This window comes from Eschrichtius robustus, chromosome 9, assembly GCF_028021215.1.
Source record: "Eschrichtius robustus isolate mEscRob2 chromosome 9, mEscRob2.pri, whole genome shotgun sequence".
In the NCBI taxonomy this organism is placed as follows: Eukaryota; Metazoa; Chordata; class Mammalia; order Artiodactyla; family Eschrichtiidae; genus Eschrichtius; species Eschrichtius robustus.
Window position 1 is genome coordinate 68483489 of NC_090832.1, and position 22869 is coordinate 68506357.

The window sequence follows — 22869 nt, forward strand, 5'->3', positions numbered from 1 at the left end:
TTAGGGCTTGAGTCTCTCCAGGAACCCAGGGTGAGAAAGGCTCCAGGGCCCATGCACAGCTCATGTGTAATAGAAAGTAGCATCAGGAGGTACGATGCCCCTTCCTCCCCACCTCTACCGCCCCTGAGGGCTCCTCTGCTCTGCTCCGGCCCCAGAGAGAACCCTGCAAAGGTCAGGCAAATGAAGAGTCCAGCTTCACAAGTTCCAGGGCCCCAAGGGCAGACAGGTAGATTCCACGGCTCCTTTTTCTTCCCCCAAATCTAATCTCTCCCAGTTTAATCCAAAAGCCTCAGGGCCCCAAACAAATGAGCAGGCACTGAGGACAGTGATCTACCTGTAAATAAGGTAAACGAGTGTCCTCAATAGATGGTTTTTCAATAGAAATCAACCCATTAAACATAGCTTGTATTTGCTTAACTTACTATTAAAAAAAGACACATTAAGTGCAATGAACTGCGTTGGGTGGGACCTGGGATTAGGGGTGAGGGGACAGGGGCACAGAGAGGAGAGATGGAAACGCCCTCCCGGCTGTTCCAGGCCAGGCGCAGGGCCATCAGCTGGGGGCAGTGCAGGGACAGTGTCCAGCTGCGTCCAGGCTCTGGCTTAGGCATTCATTCAACACAGTAAGCCACGGGCCTGATATTGCTGACACCCACAGGGGAAGTCTAGGGTCTCGAGGGCTGTACCAAAGGCCAGGTGCTGGGAATGGTGGTGGCGGATATGTGGCCTGGAAGCAGGAAGCAGAAGGAAAAGCGAATGGTCCCGGGTGGGAGCACTTCTGGGTGCTGGTAATGACCTCCTTCTTGATCTGGGGGCTCACACAGATGTGCTCAGGCAGTGCAAACTCACTGAGCTGCACACGTATTAGTTGTGCACCTTTCTGTATATGTATGTTACACTGTAATAAAAGGTTGTTTAAAAAAAGTGGACAGAGGCCAGATTGCACTTAATTGCAAAGTCCCATGTTTTAAGATGGTTTGACAATTTAAAAACACTGGATTAATATGTCATTGGGATTTTTTAAAGACTTGATTTTTCTTATTTTTTCTTCCAGTGTAGTTTAAATAAATTCACTCACTCCATTATCTTAAAAAAAAAAAAAAAAAAAAAAAGGAAACAGAGAGAGGCTGGGGCACATCCCTTACCCAACCCAGGCCTCCAAAGGTCACTAATTCTAGACTTGTTTTCTTCACCATTTATATTTACATGGTTGCCCACTGCTGCCGCAGAACAGAGGGATGAGCTTTTTAAAAATTCAATATCAGATACTCTTTCGGAGGAACCCTGGGCCGATTTCCTCATGTTGAGGCATGAGCGCTGACTCGGGAATGACAGCATCTCACGAGCTCGGCAGGTCCCAGAGCGGGTCCTCAGGCTGACCCGTCCCACTTCCCTCCTCACCTTGTCCTGTCGGTCCAGAGCACAGCCCTCCTGGATGAGCGCCGCGATGACCTCGGTGTTCCCCACCACCGTGGCCCGGTGCAAGGCGGTCTGATCGCCCTGCGGGTGGCGGGGAGACAGGGACAGCAGTCAGCTCTCTCCGGCCCCTCCCCACTCGCTCCCTCGCTCCTCCGCTCGACACAGGGACATCCCCATCACCGCACGCCAGCCGGGCTTGGCGGGCTAGTTAGTAGACAGTGCATGCCGGCAACAGTCATTTTGTTCACAAACTCAGTGGTAACCCTAAGCCAACTGCAGAACAGCCCTGGGCCACAGAGCCGACCTCCGGATGAGGGTCACCCAAGGGGACGGCGGTGTGACTGTCACATCTGTGAAGAGTGGGTCTGAGAGCTGGGCTGTGTGCTGTGCAATGGAACCAGCAATGCCTGCAATCTTTACTCCCTGCTGAGTCCTCCCATTCCCCAGGGTCAGAGGACTCACTAGCCTGCTCTGTCAGCTAGCGGCACTCATGACCGGAGGGCGGGTGTACTTGTTGATTGACTGGCCCTGGCCTGGAGCAATGCAGGGGTTACGCTAGGACATCTGAGGACGCCAGGGACTCAAGCTGTCACTGCACAGCTCTAAGAAGCCTCTTCTGATGTTTCATGACAGCATCCTCGCTGATTTATGCTGCATTTGACCCCTTTCTCTGTGATCAGATTCCTGGGATTGCCGACCTTCTTTTTCTCTGTCAGGGCGCCAAAGGGAACTTGACTCTTCCCCTAATTGCACTTGAGAGAAGGACTAAAATCCCAGACGTAAGACAGTCAAGTCTGTAACAAGAGAGAGTTCTGAAGTCTCTGAGGGCACATCTTATCTCTGACAGGCACTCAGGAAATCAAGTCCAGCCTGGGGCGCAGGCTTGAACGGGGAGATGGGTGAACAGTGTGGAAAACTCCTGGTGGGACGGAAGGGGCGCAGGGCAAGGGGGTCAGGAGATGTGCGTCGTGCATAGCCTTGGGAGACACCTGTCCCCTCGCTGGACTTCAGGTTCTTCACCTGTGAAAGGAGGCAAGGTCCCTCCCTTCCCTTCTTGGGGTCTATGATGTGGTTGGCAAGAGTTTTACATAAACAGTTTTCTGGTGGAACACTGGAGGGGCAAAGGACATGCCCTGGGGCACTCCTGGTCCTTAGCCCAAGAGAGGAAAGAAAGATGATTAGAATACAGAAAACATGGAGGTTTTTTTTTTAAAGAAGGATGCACTGCTACCTATAAATAGCCTTAATCAAATGCTGATTCTACTTATATCCCTGGAACCTGTTACAAATGACAATGCACTTTAAAAGCACTTAATCCAACAAAAAGTTCTGGAGATGGATGGTGGTGATGGTTGTATAACAATGTGAGTGTACTTAATGCCAATGAACTGTACACTTAAAAATGGTTAAAATGGTCAATTTTGTGTTATGTATAGTTTATGACAATAAAAAAGCACTTAATCCTATTTAAAAACCAAATTCATATTCTTAAAAATTTTTTAAATCTCCCTTTAAAAATCCATGAGGGGAGGGACTTCCCTAGTGGCTCAGTGGTTAAGAATCCGCCTGCCAATGCAGGGGACATGGGTTCGATCCCTGGTCCGGGAACATCCCACATGCCGCGGAGCAACTAAGCCCATGCGCCACAACTACTGAGCCTGCGCTCTAGAGCCCGCAAGCCACAACTACTGAGCCCGCGTGCCACAACTACTGAAGCCCACGCACCTAGAGCCCGTGCTCTGCAATAAGAGAAGCCACCGCAATGAGAAGCCCGCACACCGCAACTAGAGAAAGCCAGCACACAACAACGAAGACCCAAAGCAGCCAAAACAAAAACAAAACCAAAAAAAAGCCATGAGGAAAAATGATTTTTATTTTCTTCCTTATACTTTTTAATACTTTCCAACATTTTACACATATAATTTCTAGCATCAGGAAAAACTGCTATTTATTAAAAGTCTAAGCTGTACCAATATACCAGGAAAGGGACTGTCCATGTCTCAGAAGCTTTTCTCACTATTCATTCTGCAGTGATGGATCTGGACCTCCACTCTCCCATTACCATGATTCTATCCACTCTCCACTGCATTCTGTCACCAAACCCTCCCCTTGGCATCCTAAGCTATTATTCCCATTACAAATTAGCTTTAGCCTTGGTTTTCTTCTCACCCACCTTTCCAAGACCCCTTACTCAAAGAGGACCCTTTCTGTGTGCCATGCAGTCAAAAGCAGGACGTGGCCACTGGGTCAGTGTTTGCATAAGGTGTGCGAAGCCATTACACATCGTCTTCAACAACTTAGGAAGTGTTTCCAGATGAGGTGTACTTAGTAATCATGAAAAATTGCCCAGTCTTAACTTTTTAAAACTTTTATAAGAATCTCCAAGACTGCCTGTTTCCCTACCAGCATGGTGATGGGTTTTCCCAAAACGGACCCCAAGTGCAATTTATTGTTACTGACCTGATAAGAAATGTGGTGCCCTGTTCTCAGCAACAAAAGTGAGGCTGCAGCCCCCTCCTTCAGGGTAAACACCGACTCAGTCAGACGTCTAATCATTAGAGGCCTTTTACTATTCCCACGAGCTGCCGGCATTCTAACTAGCACTCCTTGGCCCAATCAGAACAACCCTTTTACGTAACCAGATGTAACCATTCTGTGCGTGTTGTGCATAAAGTGTGGGACGTGTCGGCCACTCTTGCTGCTAAGTCACGGCACAGTCTAACCTCAGCCTGGCTTCAAGTCAAATGCTTTATTGTGTTTCACGGGCTGCCACTAAATCATGAGCTGAGGCAGTTTGGAGCCAGAATGTCACCAGTATTTATTACTTGCTTTTAGCATGAATCTCCTGTACTTGCTTCCCTGGGGGTAACATTCCTTTGTGAAACTCCAGCTCAATGCAAGAAGCTAAATCTCACTTCTAGTTCAGCCCTTAAAAGCCAATTTCCAGAGGGACGAGCAAAACGCGCAAGGAGACCTGACGACCTGGGTGAGGCTATGGTGGGAACAAAGGGTCCTCAGGCACCTGGCACAGGTGTCTCCTGCGTGTCCCCTTTCCTGGCCCTGCCTGTCTCCGGGCCACAGCCTCCCCTCCATCTTCACACCCCTCAGTCACAGACCCGCTCAAAGCCAGGGTCCTTGCCTCAGGTGTCGGATATACACGGCTGTGAAGGCCAAAGCCAGCCTTTCCCCACCCTGAGTGGTCCTTGAGCAGGACCGTTAGCTTTGCTCACACCAGGTGGGGTGGGTTTGGAGGACTGGGTGAGACACTTTCTCTGGTACATAAAAACCAGCCACCCTGAAGTTACCAAGGTGAGCATCACAGGCTGAGAGACACGAAATACATAAGCCAAGGACCACCTCGGGCTCAGAGCTACTCTCTCCCAGAACACAACACAAGCAAACACCTGAGACCCTTGATTGAAACAGGGTCAATTACCTGTGAATCAACTCTCCCTCCTATAAAACTAAAACTTACTTTTGAAATATTTCCTCTTTGAAATATGACACAGAAAAGAACAAGATGTATCCTTACTACGTACTTATAACAGACCCGAGCAGCAACTTTGACATAATCTTTTATTTCTATATGATCTAAATATCAACCATGAAATTCTGAAACTTTGGAGGAAAAAAAATAAAAGCTAGGAAAAGTGTGGCACTCTCAACAAAATTTACTCATTATTTATTCAGCGAATATTTATTAATCCTCAACTACGCTCCAAGCACCGTGGCATCTAATTCTCTCATTTTATTGATTAAAAAAACCAAGGCCCAGTGCAGTTCAGTGGATAACCAGCTAATTTGGGGTAGCATGGCTGGGGCAGAATTCAAATTGACAAGGATTTTTGCACTCACCCTGAGCTGTTTACAACCTATGAAGTCAATTAACCTTAAGACAGGCCTTAAAAAAGATCAGGTGCTTCTGTGGGATGGGCTGCCTCTTTATGGCATCATCAAGCTAAGTGATTGAGCCCAGTGCCTTGGCAAGTATAGGCACCTGAGAAGTATTTGTTGAATGATTAACTACAAAGAAGCAGAAGGAAAACGCTGAAGCTGGAAACTTGAAGACCCAGCAATCTTGCAGTTTGGCACTTTGGTTTGGAACAGGCAAATCGTGTTCCAAGGTGACTGCAACTGTCTGCAAAGTGCATGAACTGCCAGCTCTCCATTTTTCTAAGATGTCAGTGTTCCTTACTTTGGGATTTCAAAAGGTTTGCAACCACTGAGGTCTAGAACTTTGTTCTGAAATACTTTTAGTGTTCTCTCCTACACGGTGAAAAACAGTGAGCACAATGTGGGCAGATTCCAAAGCCAAGCTCATGGGAGAAACCCCAGTCATGCAAGGGTGGACCATGCCCCTCTTCAGGAGGAATCCCTCCCAGGTGCCACAGGCAGACATGTTGCAAGGAAGCTCAAGACAGGGTACGTGCACAAAATAATTGCTGACCTCTTTTTCTCCCTCTGATCTTCCAGGGTTCTTCCTAGCCTTGCTTCTCTGGTTTTTCTTATTTTTCTCTTCCTTCATGCCTTTTACCGTGGTCACGGGGTCCTGGACTATTTCTGAGGTGGGGGCCGTGTGATTGCTCTTTGACCAATCAGAGATGGCCTTAGAGCTCCAATGAGAGTTGACAGGGTTGGCAGGAGGCAAGAGGGAACTTGCCCCTGGAGTTGCATATTCTAAAGAACTGGTTTCCACAGGTTCAAATTCATAATAATCCCACTCCAGGGCACTGGAGGTCATTCTTCAACTAATTCTCAGTCTTTACCATGACATAAAGCACAGTATCTGTAGAACACGAAGTTAGGAGTAAATTCTTCATAACATAACCTTCTCTATTGCTACCCATCACCCAAGACAGATAACTTCTGAAATGATTTTTTTTCCAATACTTAATCTCCCACCAGCTTCTTTAAAGAACACTCATAAAGAGTTTTCTTCCTTGAATTCCTACGTGAGTTTCAAGGCTGATCAACAAGCACAGTAAATGTATAGAAGACACACATGAACCATATTCTGGCAAATGCATTACTTCAGAACTAGTAAAGATCAATTCTACCTTCTCCATTCCCAGCTGTTTCTACACTGTTTTGTTGTTGTTGTTTGTTTTGTTTTGTTTTAAGCTACCTGGGAGAAGCAATGTATGCATCGTCTAGAGCAAGGGAAAGATGCAAAAAAAAAAAAAAAAAGATTTCAATAAGTGAAAGAGTTCCTCTCTAAAAGTAGAGCTGGCTTTCCTTCTGCTGCCATGTCCCCCTTTGGCTGCCCTGGCTCCTGACTATTTTACTTCCTATCTTGCCTGATATAAACAGTAGTAGTTCTAGAAAGTCAGCATGGCTTTTGCTTCAGGAGAACACAGGGATACTTGCAGCTCAGGACCTGAGACAGGAGTGTTGGGTCAGGATGGGTTAGCATGCCTGGTACTGCAGCCTTGCCACCGTGGCAAGCAAGGGCTTCAATTATGCAGAGAAAACCAGATGCAGAGTCTGACATATTTGCACCAAGCACTGAATGCCCTGTGTTTCCTGTGGTCAGAATCTCTTCTCTCTCCCTGTATTTTTGCTCCTGTCATGTAAGGATAAGATATAATCAGGTATGTTATGATGGCTACAGTGCAAGGAAAGAAAAAAGTATTGTGACCCAAGGTAGAAATCAACAGCTTAAAGCTAGATCAGCATCTTTTGAAAATAATATCCTTGATGACTCAATAGGTTCCAAATATAACCAGAAATTTATGAATGACACTGACAGCCTTCTGCCCGTGTATATTACATATTTGGTTATTTCTTTGTGAATGCTGTTCTTCTCAACTTGTGTGTTTGCCAAGTTTTAGGACATTACACAGAGACTCAAAGAAAACTCGAAACACTTTGGTAACCCACACCCTAGCCCACCTGAGGGTCTGAAATCTGATAACGTTCTGTAACCACAGAGATTACAGGTGAATCTGGAAGTGGTTTATAAATACTAACTCTCCAAGATTCTGTGTTCCTCACAAAAGTCCTTACTCCTTTGAGTCCTACTATACAAATTCGAGTTAGAAACAGAATTGAAAGTTTCTGAAAATAGCTTCCAATCAGATCATCATTAGGATATTTTCCTAATAGCTCACTGGACGGCAATTTACATAATCTTTTCTACATCCCCTTCTTAGAGAGTTCACCCCCTTCAAAGACCCAACAGGGCCACCCTATGCACTAGGTGACCCCATGCCAGCCACTGCTGATTTACTCAGGAATGGATTCTTGACTCCAAAAGAGCCAACTGGAATCTCTTTCTAGATCATTTGACTAAAGAAACTCAGAGACTGAGTTTCAATTATGGCAGAGCACCAGAGTGAACTCTTTCTGGAGGCCTCCTTTTTCTCAGATTCCGTGAGATCAGTGTGCTGTTGTTTCTTTAAATAGGTCCTTTTTAACTGAATGTATACAGAGTAAGAGAAATCAAGGCGAGAAAATAAAAAAATTAAGTTTTTAAGCCTCACCTTTTCTCCAGTTATAAGTCTGGTCAATGACACAATTTCAGCAAGCCTTGCCCATAACTCGTGCGTGCGTGTGTGTGTGTGGTGTGCTCCTTCATACTGAGAAAGGACACAGACAAAATGCTCTTCGAGGCTCTGCACTTGAATAATACTAGACAGGAAATACTACTACTAGATAGGAACCATGATGGGAAAACCAGCTCACACTCCCAAACTCAACCTTGCTACTGAGAATGGGTCCCACAGCAGACCTTCAAGAGGAAGTTCTTCCCACCAAGATGAAGCTACAAAGTGCTGGAGAGCATCTCCTACTGCCCCCTCCCTCCCCTCATAGCTAGTTACATGTTGTGGGATTCTAGGCAGACAAGCCCCCTGGACAACCATGCCCCGATAGAATGATGGCTTCTACTCACATCGTCCTGGACATCGAGGTCGCAGCCAGCCTTCAGCAAGATCTGGACCACAGAAAGATGACCCTTATTGGCAGCAAGATGCAGGGGCGTCCGGCCATGCTGTTAATGCAGAGCAAACACTGATTTCAGAACAAGACGTCACGCGCTCTCCCCTGGGGGCGGGGAGCCTAGAGCAAGGTTTGCACAGTGGCGCTCCCCGCCACCCCCGCCCCACCCCGTTCAGTTTGGCAGGAGATCCTTATGGATTCATCCGGAATTCAAGTTTGTCTTGGTTAACCTTGGCTATTGGCACTGTGATCAAGGAACAAAATATGCTCAAAATGTGAAGATTTCCCTTAGTGCATAATTTCTACTCCCCGCTCATCCAACCAGCAAGTAGGAAAGTGAGGGCTTTCAAGTTCTCTCTTATTTCCCCACTGGTTTGATAGTCAGGGATGGTGAAGTGGCCACAGTGAATCTGATGGGGTAAGAGATGGGAGAGCAGCAAAGAGTCAAGCTAATCAGCCCCGGAGAAGTCTAGTTAGTAATTCCTCAAAACTGAAACTGATGGACAAACCATCAGAACACATTCTCCCCTCTTTAGAAACAAATTTTAAAATTACAAAGTATTTCAACCATTCAAAAATATGAATATTTTAAAATGTACACACCCACCAATCACTTTAAGAAAAAATTAGAGAAACCATAGCCATTCCTCGTGAACCCCTCCCAGATCTCATTTCCCCTCAACCCCGAGGTAACTGCTCAATTTGGGATTTGTCATTCCTGTGCCTTTTATTACACTTTACTACATGTTTGTTGCCACGCACAATAGATGAACATCGTTTTGTCTTCAAACCTTACATAAATGGTATTAAACTGTACAATGCCGTTTGGCAATTTGGGGGGGTCCAACATTATATTTTTGAGTTTTTAAAAAATACTGTCACATCATTCACTCATTCTCCCACTGATGGGTTCCAGGTTGTTCCCAGTGGCTGGCAGAACACACGTGTATGCACATCTCCAGTGCACCTGAGCGGGCTTCTCAGCCCTGCTGGTGGGTCACAGAGATGACCGTTCCCTGCAAGCGGGCTCCTGAGCTGTGACACTGAGGGTCACACTCAGAATAATCCTCTTCAGTGTAAATCAGTTTCCATCTAGCGAACTGACCTTGCCACACGCCTAATTCTCCAACTTTTGAAGGAGCCATTATGTTGCCTTTGCCTTCTCCCTCAAGTTCACGGTGAAGAAACGTTCCCACCCCAGCTCCAAACAGCATTTAACCATGCACGGCCCCCACCTGTGCTGAAACACTCCCAGAGGAATAAGGGTCTCACACAGCCTGAGTCCTTTCTCGCATCTTGATAAAACTTCCCAAAGGCCTTTATTGATATTCTAGCAGGATAAACCCATTTATGATCTCGATCAAGTGCCAGTTTGCCGTCGGTAACTAGCCTTGCAGGAAAAGAGAGAGAGCAGTCAATAAAGGATCTTAATTTCAACCCGTGAAATGCAATCAAAGCATCAGAATGATTCTGGAAAGAAAGAGGTCAGAGCTCACTTTAAAATTAGAATTCTTAATTAAGAACAAAGTTTGCCCTAAGAAAGTGGGCTATAAAAAGCCTTCAAAAAAAGGCAACGTCTGAGATGAGATGAAAGCGTGACCTGCCTTGGCCGGCAACTGTGCTCAGTGCGGGCCGCTTAACCTTGACTCCTCCGACGAAATGTCCACAGCTGATGAGATGGAGACAATAGCCTGGTGCCCCTCGCTGGGCCCGGCCCCGGGCTCCACCTGTCCTGCGTCCTTGTCCAGGTCATCGGATCCGTGACCTTCACAAGGCTTCTAGAGCATCCTGAAACAAGGGGAAGCCCATTGCATTTGTGAGGAGAAAGACGTGTGTGCCGTGAGGAAGGCCGACAGGATGGCGGGACACAAGAGCTTCTGAGCGTCTGGAAAGTGCAGACCGTGAGGGGAGGAGCTGCCCCAAGAGAGGCTGGGAAGGAGGCCACAGGCCGAGGAGTAGCTGGTGCCACATGTCAGGGGAGCCCCAAGGAACATCCCTGTCGGCAACCAGATATTACAGTGCGGAAGCTGAGGCCCAGGGAGGCAAAAGGGTCTGCCCAAGTGAACACCAAAAAATCAGAAGATCCAGAGAAGGAAACACCGACGTGGTTCAAACCAGGTCACGTGTGGAGGGCACTTCAGAAACTATAGATTACTAACAAGGTGGCCCGTGACTGGAGGCGCCTTCCACATCCAAGGTCAGCAGAGTGCCCTCTGTGGAGAAGAGAGAGGCCAGAGGCACCGGAGCCCGGCAAGCCCAGCTCAAATCCCGGCTCTGACTAGTAACACCTGTGTGATTTTGTGCAGGCCGCTCTCCTAAGCCCCTTTCCTCATCTGTGAGAGAGGAACGTCTCCGCTACCCACCCCAGAGGCTTCACACAGGGTAAGTGAGGAATCGCCCACCATCCATCATGGGTTTCCTTCCCTCCAACTGTCCCCAGCCTCACCCCTGAAGACACCCCAACTGCTGCCTCTCCTCCCTGACACCCCTGCACCGTTGCCTCGGAGACAAGTGAGATCCTTTCAATGGCACAGACCTGGGAGAAGACTTGGATCTCGGGTCACCTGGACAGCCAGGGGGGCCCTCGCTGGAGGGTCGAGGGTCCTACCAGCCAGCTCTGCTCCACTCACCCACTGCCATTTTTGAAATACAAGGTCCCAAGTCTCCACGTCTCTCTGGAAGGGGCTTCTTTACTGAGAACACCCTTCTCCAGCTCTGCGAGAAGAAATGTTCCCGGCTGCCTTCTCCACACCCACAGCACTTCGGCTCCCCTCAGGGAACCGCCCGTCCTGTTCTGGAGGCCCTTCCCACTAGGCCGTGATCTCCCCGAGGGCGGGATTGCCCCCTCCGTGAACGAGGAGGCAAGCGGACTCGGCGGTGTTGCAGGGTCAAACCAATCCCGGCGCTCCTCGACCACAGGGCAGGCCGGGCCTCCCAGGGTCACTGGAGCAAGTTCCACAGTTCCACGCTTGACCAGAGACAAGGCGGGCCCGGCGGGCTGCAGCCTCCAGGTTCGGGGACGTCTGAACCCCTCAGAGGAGGTGTAGGCATCCTGGGGGCTTCACGAGCATCTGAGCAGCTGCAACAGCGACACAGGGGCTCCTCTGAGGAGGGTCAGTGTCCCCCTTGTATGTCTGGCTCCTTTTCTGGCATCTGGTACGACTATAGCAAGTAGCAAAGGCGGTAGTAACTGGTTTCCCATTGACCCTGAAGCTGTCCACTCCTGTCCCCTGGGCTCTCCTAACACAACCCCTCACACACACACACACACACACACACACACACACCACCCACCCAGAAATGTGGTTTTCCAGAACATTCTGTAGTGAAAAGCAACAAAAGTAGAGCCATTCAGGGGAGTAGCTGCTCCCACCCAGCACACAGGGATACCCCAAGGTCATGCCTGACAAATGGAGAAGGCTGAAACCACCCTAAGTGTGAGGGGGCAAATAAAAACTGATCCTTAGAGGGGCCTCTGAATGACCTGAACTCAAGGGTACAACCGGTCTCACCTCCACGCCCCTAGGAACGGCCAGTGGAAGACATGGGAACAGGAGAAAAGACTGTGGACCATGAATGATAAGAGGAAGAACTTTCTGAAGCACTGGTTTGTCCTAGGCCCTGCCCCAGTTCAAAGACCAGTTCAACCCAACTCAACCCAGGCCCTGGTGAGCCCAGCAAGACCAATAGCAACAAGGATGAGAGCAAGGGCCAGCAGCAGCTAACATTTATGGGACGCTTACGGCATGGTAGGCACATGTTAAGAGTTTTACATGTATTAGCTCATTCAGTCCTCCCAACGACCCTAGGAGGTAGGCAGCGTTATTAAGCCCATTTTACAGATGAGAAAACTGCAGCATAGAGAGACAGTCACTTGTTCTATGTCACGGAGCAGGTAACTCGAGTCTGGATTCACCCCTAAGCCACCTGACCCCAGCCCGCATGCTCTGGCCCACCACACTCCCTGCTGCCTGCTTCCTGTCGGCGGAGGCACTCCCCTGGCAGAGGACTCCACTCTCAGGACGCTCCCACTGCTCCCAGATGATCACCCCTGAGGGTGCTTGCAAATTACCTGGTTTCCTCAGAATCTCCAGATGAGGAGAGAGGCTGTCCATTCTCACTGTACATCTGAATCGCCTGGGGAGGCTGGTCTGTTTGTGTGTCTGTCCACCCGTCCTGATGCCTGAGGCCTTCCTCCAGAGTTGCTGACTCAATACCCCGTGGGGCGCAGGCAGCAGGGGTTTTATACATCCTCCCCAGGTGATTCCGATGAGAGATGAGGAGGGGCCAGAATAATCCTCCCCAGAGCAGCCACAGGCCCTCAGGCGAAACCTGCCCAGTGGGGACCGTCCCAGCAGGAGTCATTCCTCTCGGTACATTCCTCATGATGCTTTTGTCCCCAGCTGTCAGTACAAAACACTAAAAGACTGCATCTCCTCAACCCAGAACTTCCTGTATCTTAAAAGAGTATATAAACAATCCAATGACATTACTAAAAATTCGGAAAATGAAAGCAAATCATCTGTGATTCTACCACCCCATACAAGGATTATCGTTTTTACCCCATCTTTTCCACTGCACCTTTTCTACTGGTGCTTTTGCAGTTACATTCCCAGGTCACATGAAACTGGCTTGTTTGTGCATTTAACATTATGCCTTAAACCAGTGGTCCTCGAACTTTATTGGGCAGCAGAGGCTTGTTAAAGACAACTATCTGGGCCCCCTTCCAGGGTTTCTGATTTTGCAGGTCTGGGGTGGAGGCTGAGAATTTGCATTTCTAACAAGTTCCCAGGAGAAGCAGATGCTGCTAGTATAGAATCACATTTTGAGAGCCACTAACATAAACCACCAGTTTTCAACGCTGTTCCACATTAGAGTCACCTGAAAATATTTTTAAGATCTCAAATTTCACCCCCAGATTCCATCAGCCTAGGGTGGGGTCTTGGCGTGGGTGTTTTTTAAGTTCCAGGTGATTCTAATGTGCAGCCGGAGGTTATGAATCCCTCGTTGCATGCTTTAAAGGTGCTGGTCCCTCCAACCTGCCCTGGGGTCAGGATGGGCCATCTGAGAACCGCGAGGGGAGAGAGGGTGCAGGACCCTGCAGGGAGCACATTTCCTTGATCCAACCAGGGAGAGGAAGAGGCTTAGAGCCCACTCACTTCCAGGGAACTGAATGGCAAAGGGCCTTGAGACGTAGCCAGGCAACAACTACAAAAGAGTGGCCTCACTGTCAACAGCTCTGGGCTCTGGTCTGGGTGCTGCTTTGTTCTGGCATGTTGAGTCCTGCGGGTCCCGATTTCCAGCAGAACTGCTGCATGGTAACATCAGAGTGACTCCCGTTCCAGCAGGTGACCCGTAAATTACACTCTCAGGTGATCATAAAGGGCGTTCAGAACGAAAAGTCCCTGCTACTCGTTTGGAAGAGCCTAACTCCCAGCTGGAGGGGGTGGGGCTCGGTCAGGGAATATTCCTGGAGAAGAATTCCTGTTCAGATAAAGATCTCCCACCAACAAGGGAGCCCAGTCAAAGGTAACCAGCTTAGAATACACCTTGAAAGGAAGTGGAGGTGTTTTGTTCCTCCCTGTGTTCAGATGAGGTACTTAATCCTTCTCACCAGACACTCCAGGCCTACCGAGGCATTTACACTGGAGACACCTCCCTCGGGAGGGGCGGAGCCCCAGGGAGGCGGAACAGGGGTAATTTGAGAACCACAAGCCACAAAACAAGCCTGGAAAGACTCTCTCTTCATGCAGACTCCATGGTACCCGGGAGTCCTGGCCCGTGACCCTGGTCACTCATTACTCCAGTCAGGACCTGGAAGTTGGGTCACAGCTCCTTTCTCCTGCTTAGGTATCTCAGATTCTCCTTACTAAAGGGCAGGCCTTTCACACTGACAACACTTGCCCCATGAACACCTGCCCCATGGGTGCTGAGCCCTGACTCCTCAAGGAAGCTGCCTGGTCTGACAGAGTGGACCTGAGAAGTGAGAAGAAAGGGTGCTTAGCCATTCCTGGAACAAAATGATATGCTTTTGCTCAAGCTCACACAGACACATGGGGCAAAAGGAGGCTAAAGGAATTGAGACTCGTTAGCTCAAAGAAATAAAACAAAGGAACCATCTTAACTGCGTGTTGTTACAAGGAGGGCAGTTGCAGAGATGTGACCCACATGAAGGGAAACAGTTTAACAAGAAGAATTTAGGTATAACCTAAATTAGTGTAATAATTTCAAAATGACAACACTTCCTTTCTTCAGATCATGAGAAATACAATGGGTCAGGGTCATGTAGTCTTTTTTGAGGCGAGTAAAGTCTGTCTGTATTACCTGCAGCATTAAGGAAATAGGAAAGAGAGAGATAGGAAGCAAGAAAGTTGTAACATTAGTAAAGTGGGAGTGGCACATATTTTAGAAACCATATAATATTCGGATTGAAAAGGGTCTTTGAGAATTTAATTTGGAGAGGATAAGTAAGGCTAGCAGAGGGTCAGTGATTTTCAAGAGCTCAAGTTTTATTTGTGGCAGAATAAATAACAGCTGGAATCCTGGCCACTTGGCCCCTTGTTCCGGTTTTAAATTGTATTACAAGGCTCCCCACAAACTTTCTTAGGTGTCCCCAGGGTCCCCTTATCATAAACAGTATCCCCAGAGCTCCAACTGCCTGGAATGGTGTAGATTTGGGTCCAAAACTTCAAAGTCCTTCTCAGGCTTATGGTTCAATGAAAACAAAGTTATCAAGATATTCAGGGGAGAAAATGGACAAAGAAAAAGTGCCATGGATAAAAGGAAAGTGAGAAAATAAAACTTCACATTTGAAAAAAATGTATAGTTTAAAGAGACTTCAGAACTTTCTTTCCTTTTTGGAAATGTGATTTGTCTACCTGCCTACTTGGATGAGTGACACATCACATCTTAATCAGACTGTAGGTGACAAGAAACAGCGAGGGAATAAAGTCCTTGGATGACAAAAATCAGGATCCAATACAATCTCAGATTGGAAGGACAGGCTAATTTCAGCAAGACAAAATGTAATGGGGGCAGATGTAAAATTCCTGTACTGGCAGGGGTCAACGGTCCAATCATACTCGGGCAGGGCTACTGGGATTGTCCTCTAAAATAACAGTCCTTCCTTTTAAAATGGTCAGTGCCAAAAAGCTTCATAATGTTTCTCTAAGTCTTACTTTGGGAGGGCCTAATAAACATAAATAATTGGGAGAGATGATTTTAAATGTGTATGGTTAGGAATCAATTATTCAAACATAATGGCTTCATTAATAAGAGAATTCCTTTTGAGGTGATGCAGAAACTGTTAGGGTTGGGCTTGCTTCTAGAAAGGTCCACCAACCAGAAGGACCAAAATATTTCAAGCAACTTAATTGGCTGTAAAGAATCCCATTGGTTCGGGACTTCCCTGGTGGTCCAGTGGCTAAGACTCTGCACTCCCAATGCAGGGGGCCTGGGTCTGGTGCCTGGTCGGGGAACTAGATCCCGCATGCCACAACTAAAGACCCCACATGCCGCAACTAAAAGATCCCATGTGCCGCAACTAAGACCTGGTGCAGCTGAATAAATAAATTAATTAATTAATTTGAAAAAAAAGAGTCCCATTGGTTCCTATAGTACATCTGTTCCTAAGTTAGAAGGTATCAGTTAATGGCCTCCATGCTCCTTGTACATAGCTACTTAGACTACATTTTCAATACGTTGAAACATTGACAGACAAAACATGGTGGTCCAATGCCTGATGAACTATGGTTGGGAGATAAGAACTGTCCTCTCTTATTTCCTGATTTTTATTGGAATCATTGCCTTTTCAGCAATTGTTAATATAATCATGTGGGGTTTTTTTTCCCTTTTAATCTGTTGGTGTAATGAATTATGGAACCATCCTTGCATTCCTGGATCAAACTCTACCTGGTCACATTGTACTATTCTGATATGTGCTGTATTTTATTAAGTAAGGTTATTAAGAATTTTTGTTTCTAATTCATAATTGGGATTGCTCTATAGTTCTCGTATTATTTCTCTCACTCTCATTTATATTTACCTGGTTTTGGTATTAAGGTTGCACTGGTTTCATAACACAAATCCAGCTTTCCATTTTGCTCTATGCTTTACAATAGTTTAAACAACATTGGAATTGGTTTTTTGTTAAAATACAGAACAGGGCTGTGAAACCATCTGGCTCTAGCGCTTTTTTAAAGGTTGAATCTTTAATCACATTTCTAATCTTTTCTATGGTAATTAGACTATTTAAGTTTTCTGCTTCTTGGGTGAACTAAAAAAAATTTTTTTATTATGGTTAAATATACATAACATCAAATTTACCATTGTAACCATTTTTTAGTTTATAATTCAGTGGCATCAAGTATATTTCCAATGTTGCGCAACTGTCACCATTCTTCAATTCCAGAACTTTTAATTATCCCAAACGGAAACTCTGTAGCCATTAAACAAAAATTCCCCTCTCCCCCAGCCCCTGCTAACTTCTTTCCTACTTTTCTTTTCTTTCTTTTTTATTACTTTGGCCTCACCACACAGCATGTGGGATCTTAGTTCCCCGACCAGGGATCAAACCTGGGCCCTTGGCAGTGAAAGCGCAGAGTCCTAACCACTGGACGGCCAGGGAATTCCCCCCTACTTTTCATCTCTATTAATTTGCCTATTCTAGGTGCCTTATATAAGTGGAATCATACAATCTAGGTGCCTTATATAAGTGGAATCATACAATATACAATCATACATATTCACTTAGCATAATGTTTTCAAGGTTCATCCATGTCACAGCATGTATCACAATTCTATTCCTTTTTATTTATTTATTTATTTTTAAATTAATTAATTTATTTATTTATATATTTTTGGCTATGTTGGGTCTTCGTTTCTGTGCGAGGGCTTTCTCTAGTTGCGGCAAGCGGGGGCCACTCTTCATCGCGGTGCGCGGGCCTCTCACTATCGTGGCCTCTCTTGTTGCAGAGCACTGGCTCCAGATGCGCAGGCTCAGTAGTTGTGGCTCACAAGCCTAGTTGCTCCGCGGCATGTGGGATCTTCCCAGACCAGGGCTCGAACCCGTGTCCCCTGCATTGGCAGGCAGATTCTCAACCACTGCGCCACCAGGGAAGCCCTCTATTCCTTTTTAAGGCTGACTAATATTCCACAGCAATAAGGCGAATGTCTGTAAGCCAGGAAGAGGGCCCTCACCAGGAACCGAATCTGCCAGCACCTTTATCTTGGACTTCCCAGCCTCTAGAACTGTGAGAAATAAATGTTTGCTGTTTACCCACCTAGTCTGTGGTATTACGTTACAGCAGCCTAAGCAGACTAAGACAGCTATTGATATGGGGATTACACTGATTGATGTAGAATCAGCCTTGCGTTTTCACTTGCTCATGGTGTAGAATTCTTTATACGTTGCTCTATTTGATGGAAACACAGGCTGAAAGAAGACCAGGCATAGTCACCACCTACTCACCCATCTTGGTTTATATCCTTGGTTTATAACAACTTAAACATGCAACAGACAGTTCTTACTGGAAACAAACCAACAGGCCTGCTGAGAAAGAATTTTCAGTCTCCAAACAAGTTCCTGGCTTCATTTATTTTCTGAAACCGAAGTCATTACAGCTTAAGAGTAAGAAAAGAGAAAGAAGAAAACTAATAGAGAATCCACCAACAGACCATCTGCACTGGCATCTGAGCAGAGGCCCAAGTGGGCAACTCAGCAGCTTCTAAAGCTTCTTTCCTCTCTGGCTTCCTTATTTTATAGCAACCCTAGAGCGTGGATTAGGTGATGACACTTCGTGGAAGTCTTACAACAGGACGATTACTGGCCTGGAAACCAGTGATCCTCCAATACATTTCGTTCAGGAAAGACACAGGTACTTAGGGAGGATTTAGAAATGCTGACACCCGGCTATGCCATGATGTTGTAATCTCTCCTCTCGCGCGGTTAGGACCTATCAAATATGTGGCTTTAGAGGGTGTTACCAGCACATTAATCTGGGCTATAAAAGTCAGTTGTGCAGCTTGAGGCTTCCATTTTCAGCGCAGACTGCTAAGGCAACAGAGCACACACTGCACAGACAGACCCAGGGATGGGACATGCAGCTGACCTGCTGTGTGAACACCCCGGTGCGGACTGGGCCTCTGGGCCACCGTACCCAGCAGGCCTGCCCGGAGCTGGGGAAAGAGGGCCTGCCTTCACCCCCGCTGAACACCACTGCAGACACAGCAAGAGGGCAACAGAAGAGGCCCCGCAGAGCAAGGCACCCCTCCCAGGACTTCCCCAGAGGCCGTGAGCAAGCAGCCGAGAGACTCAGGGCTGACCCTGGACTCCCGTTCCAACAGCAGCGACGGCTGCCTCTCCTGAGATGCCTGAGTCAGTGTTAAGGGTCCATCCCTGACGTTTCGAGGCTTGTTCTCCTCAGTCGCAGCACGTCTCCCCTCAGGCCCAGGCACGGACTTAAGTCTGACCCATGACACCAATTCTTACACCGCCCTCTCCCTCCCCCAAAGGAGCATCTCCGGGGGGCGCCCCCTACCTTTGCGGGAAACACTAGTCACCGGGCCGCCTGCTTAACTAACACCTTCATCATCCTAAGTGAACCCTCACTGAGACTTTCCTAGTATTGACCCGGTAACGTGCCACGCACGCCTCACAGGTGGGCCACACAACAATTCACAGCATGCATTTGCCTTCCCACACTCAAGACGTGGATCTCCTGCAGGTGAACTTGTTTCTAGCTTGCATTACGGCACCGAGACTATCAGTACTCCGTGGTGTTCCACAAAGAGCGCCATGAATTCCAGGCATCTAACCACCGACTTGGCAGCGCTCTGCAGAGAGCACTGCCCCGTCACACACACGGGGCTCCAGGCTCCCGGGAGGAAGGCCCAGAGCAGTGAGTGGGTTCCCAGCCGGCTGCCCGTTAGAGTCACGGGGGCTCTGAAACAAACCCAGCCACACCCCATATCAATTAAATCAGAACCTGGGCATCAGTATCTTTTTAAGGCTCTCCAGGTGATCACACATGTGGTCAATACTGAAAACCGCTGACCTGCCTAGGGGAACTTCTGTGCCTCTGGGGACCACGGACGCAAGTGAGAAAACAGTAATTATGATAAAAACTACCATCCGCTGAGCTCGTTCTACGTCCTTATTACACCGTACAAGCACTCTGCGTGGATCACCTCATTTGATCCTGACAACAAGTCCCCGAGGTAGGGGTTAGGCTGATTTTACAGACAGGACACCAAGGTTCAAGGAGGCCAGGGTCACAGAGATGGTGAAGTGATTCTCTGCCTCTACTCTTGGGAAGGAAAAATTGGGAGATTTTTAAACGGGTGACAAAGTCATAGAGACGGGAAGTGGAGCTGTGGTTGCCAGGGCAAGGGGGGCATGGGGTGGAAGTGTTTAAGGGGTACTGAGTTTCCGTCTGGAAGATGAATTCTGGAGATAGGTGGGGCTGGTGGTTGCACGAAAATGTGAATGGACTTAATTCCATCGAACACTTAAACACAGTTAAAGTAGTAAGTTTTGCGCTATGTATATTTTACTGTAATTTTTAAAAATGAAAAAATTTTAAACAAAGTAAAAATATAAAGTGGCTGAAAGCAAGAGAGATGACTAGGTGTCCCATTTCAGGCGCAGTGCAATTCCAGGTCATCTCCTGGTTATCTTTGAGCTATTTCACAAGTCTGTAAGTCTTAGAACCCTGAGGGTGATGCCAACAAATTGTGTCTAGCAGATTCAGTGTATACTGGCCAGTTTTATACTTAATAAGCAAATTTATTTCCGCTTTCCCGAGACCTGCATATTTGTAATTCTCTGCATTCTCTTTTGAAGCAGTTGCAACATCTTACTGGTTCCCTCACCAATTGATTAAATAAAATCTGAACACGTGTTCGTTTTATAAGAGTTGCTCAGGATTACCACCATATGTCAAGTTTCCCTGATCTCTGACAATAAACTACAAAGGCCTGAGTTCTCCCGGTGAAGATTTTCTTCCCACAGGGTGATGCTTCCAGCTACTGGAGAACAAAAAGCAGATTTTCTGTGTGACCTGACATGTAACTCTGCACCCTCAGGGCCCGCACGGAGCGTGTGGACCCAAGAGCAGGACCGGGGCTGCATCAGCCCTCTGCAGGCTCAGCCCTCACTCAGGAGGTGAGAACACACTGGCTACTGGGTGTGAGATGCGAAGTCCCAGGCCGCCTTGGGAGGGGGAGGAAGGGGAGGAGATGGGTGGAGACTCCCGCCACTGGCCTCCCATCAGCCACCCCTTGCTTTTCCCCCTGACTCCCGGGAAGCTGGCACTAGACACAAGCCAGAGCTGGTAAAAAAGAGAAAATTCTATGAACCCATGCCGAAGGGGAGAGGAACAAAGGCCAAATAGAGCCACTGCCTGGGAGCTCCTGGCGAGGAAGCGAGAAAGGCAGGTTAAACTCGGAAGAAGGGCCAGGAGAAGAGGGAGGAGGGAGGGGCTGGTATAGCACTGGCCACAGCGTGCTTAAAGGGCAGTGCTCCCAGGCCCCCCCGTCTCTCTGCCGGGAATGTGTACACCAGCACAAGCTCCATGCAGAGCAGTTCTGCTCCAGCTCTGAAAATTACAAGGGCACATATGCCCTGCCCCATCAGTGCCACTTACAGAAACCTGCCCCACAGACAGAACCACGCTGTGCAATAAGACCTCAGGACAAGGTCAGTAGCTGCCACATAATTTCTAAGAGCAGAAGATTAACAGAATCTAAATGCCCATCAATAGGGGATGGGTGAAGCCAATTACGGTTCACTGAAGAAAGCAAAGGGATGAAGGGTATGTACAGTGTCCTACAGTTTGTACAGAAGCAATTTGTGGGGATACACATAGAGATACATCCATTTGCACATATACGCATGAACTATCTCAGGAAAAAAACGCAAGAAACAGGTAACACAGGTTGCCTTCAGAAAAGGAGACACTGAGCCGCTGGGAGAGAGTGTGAAAGACTTATCAACTTTTTGCGCCTTCTGTTTTAGAACCATGTGAATGTAAATATTACCTGTTCAAAACATTTAATTGGTTATATCTTTTTTTTTTTTTTAATTTTTGGCTGTGCCGTGCATCATGTGGGATCTTAGTTCCCCGACCAGGGATCAAACTCGTGCCCCCTGCAGTGGGAGCATGGAGTCTTAACCACTGGACCACCAGGGAAGTCCCCTTTATATCTTTTTTTTTTTTTTTTCCCCTTTATATCTTTTTAAACAAGTGTATGGAGTCTTCTGGAAGAAGCATGCGACAGACAACACATTCTCTCAAGTGGACACTTCACCTGACCAACAGCCTTGTAAGCATCTATTTCTCCCGCCGCCCTCCTCTTGGGGACTGGGGATTGGCAGCTTTCAGGAAAGGACTACAAACCAACAGGCTGGCAAACAAGTTCAGACCCGCTGCACTCCAGTAAGTCCTAATATTAAACACACTCCCACAGAATCAAAACCAAAGCAAATTAACATCAACAAAAAAGATCCTTGGTTTCCACTGTTCTGGCTGCGTTTCTTGAGGCCGTGCATGTACAGCATTTATCCACCTCCAGCCTTCCCTTGGGAGTGGCTGCTGAAAATATCTACCAGCCCTGCATGCTCTTCATTTCTGCAGACACGATCAGAAGTCATGCTTGGGAAAGTGACGTTACTACAATCAAACCATTTGCAGTTCTCTTTTTAAAAGTTTAAAGTTTATATTTATTGGAGCATAGTCATTCACTAGTAATGGGATACCTAATATGAAAGCTCCACAGGAGCCACAAACAACCTATAAATGTGTCAGGGCCCAGGTTAGGCCACCCAAAATAGGCCTCAGTAGCACACTGATTATTTTGAATTAAAGTTACTTGAGAAATAGCCGGTGAGAAAAAATACTTTAAAAAAACACTCTGACCACCCAACCTCTTTCCCTCTGAAAGCAGGAAATAAATCTCCCATGTGAAGATATCCTCCCTATAAAACAGGGGCATAGAAAGCATCCTTACTACCAAAGCTAGAGAATTCAAGGCTAAGAAAGCTGTATAAGCAAACTTCTTCATGAATCTGCTTCCCCAAGCACAAGCCCCTTTGTTTTGTTAAATCTTCACAAATAATTGTTCCTTTGTCTAAAAATGATATATAAGCAGACTGCTTTGGTCTCTTTGGGACAGGGGTGGGCAGGGATCCCATTTCTATGAGACCTCTGTGTGTATGAATTAAATTTTTTTCTCCTGTTGATTGGTCTTGTGTCAATTTAATTATTAGACCAACCAAAAGAACTTTGGGCGGGGGGTGAGGGGAAATTTCCCCCTCCCCAACAAATGACTAGAACAAAGTTATTAAACCCCCTTAAGTTTATTTCCTTATATAACAATTACTATATTTAGAACTGCTATTTTTTAAAAAATCAAGGTATAATTTATATTCAATAAAATTCACCGTTTTTAAGTATTCAGTTTGATGCGTTTGGATCAATGTATAGAATCATAGAAAACCACCAGTGCAAGCAA

General features: G+C 47.0%; 1 protein-coding gene across 2 annotated transcripts in view; it reads right to left on the reverse strand.

Annotated features, from left to right (window-relative positions):
* ANKRD6 (ankyrin repeat domain 6) overlaps positions 1–22869 on the reverse strand; it is a 202776-nt gene that overhangs the window by 40873 nt on the left and 139034 nt on the right. For both annotated transcript variants that reach the window (XM_068551459.1, XM_068551460.1), the window contains exons 3-4: positions 8312–8410; positions 1402–1500 (exon numbers count right to left, since the gene is read on the reverse strand). In XM_068551459.1, the coding sequence (XP_068407560.1) occupies positions 1402–1500; positions 8312–8410 (198 nt within the window). The remainder of the gene's footprint in view (positions 1–1401; positions 1501–8311; positions 8411–22869) is intronic.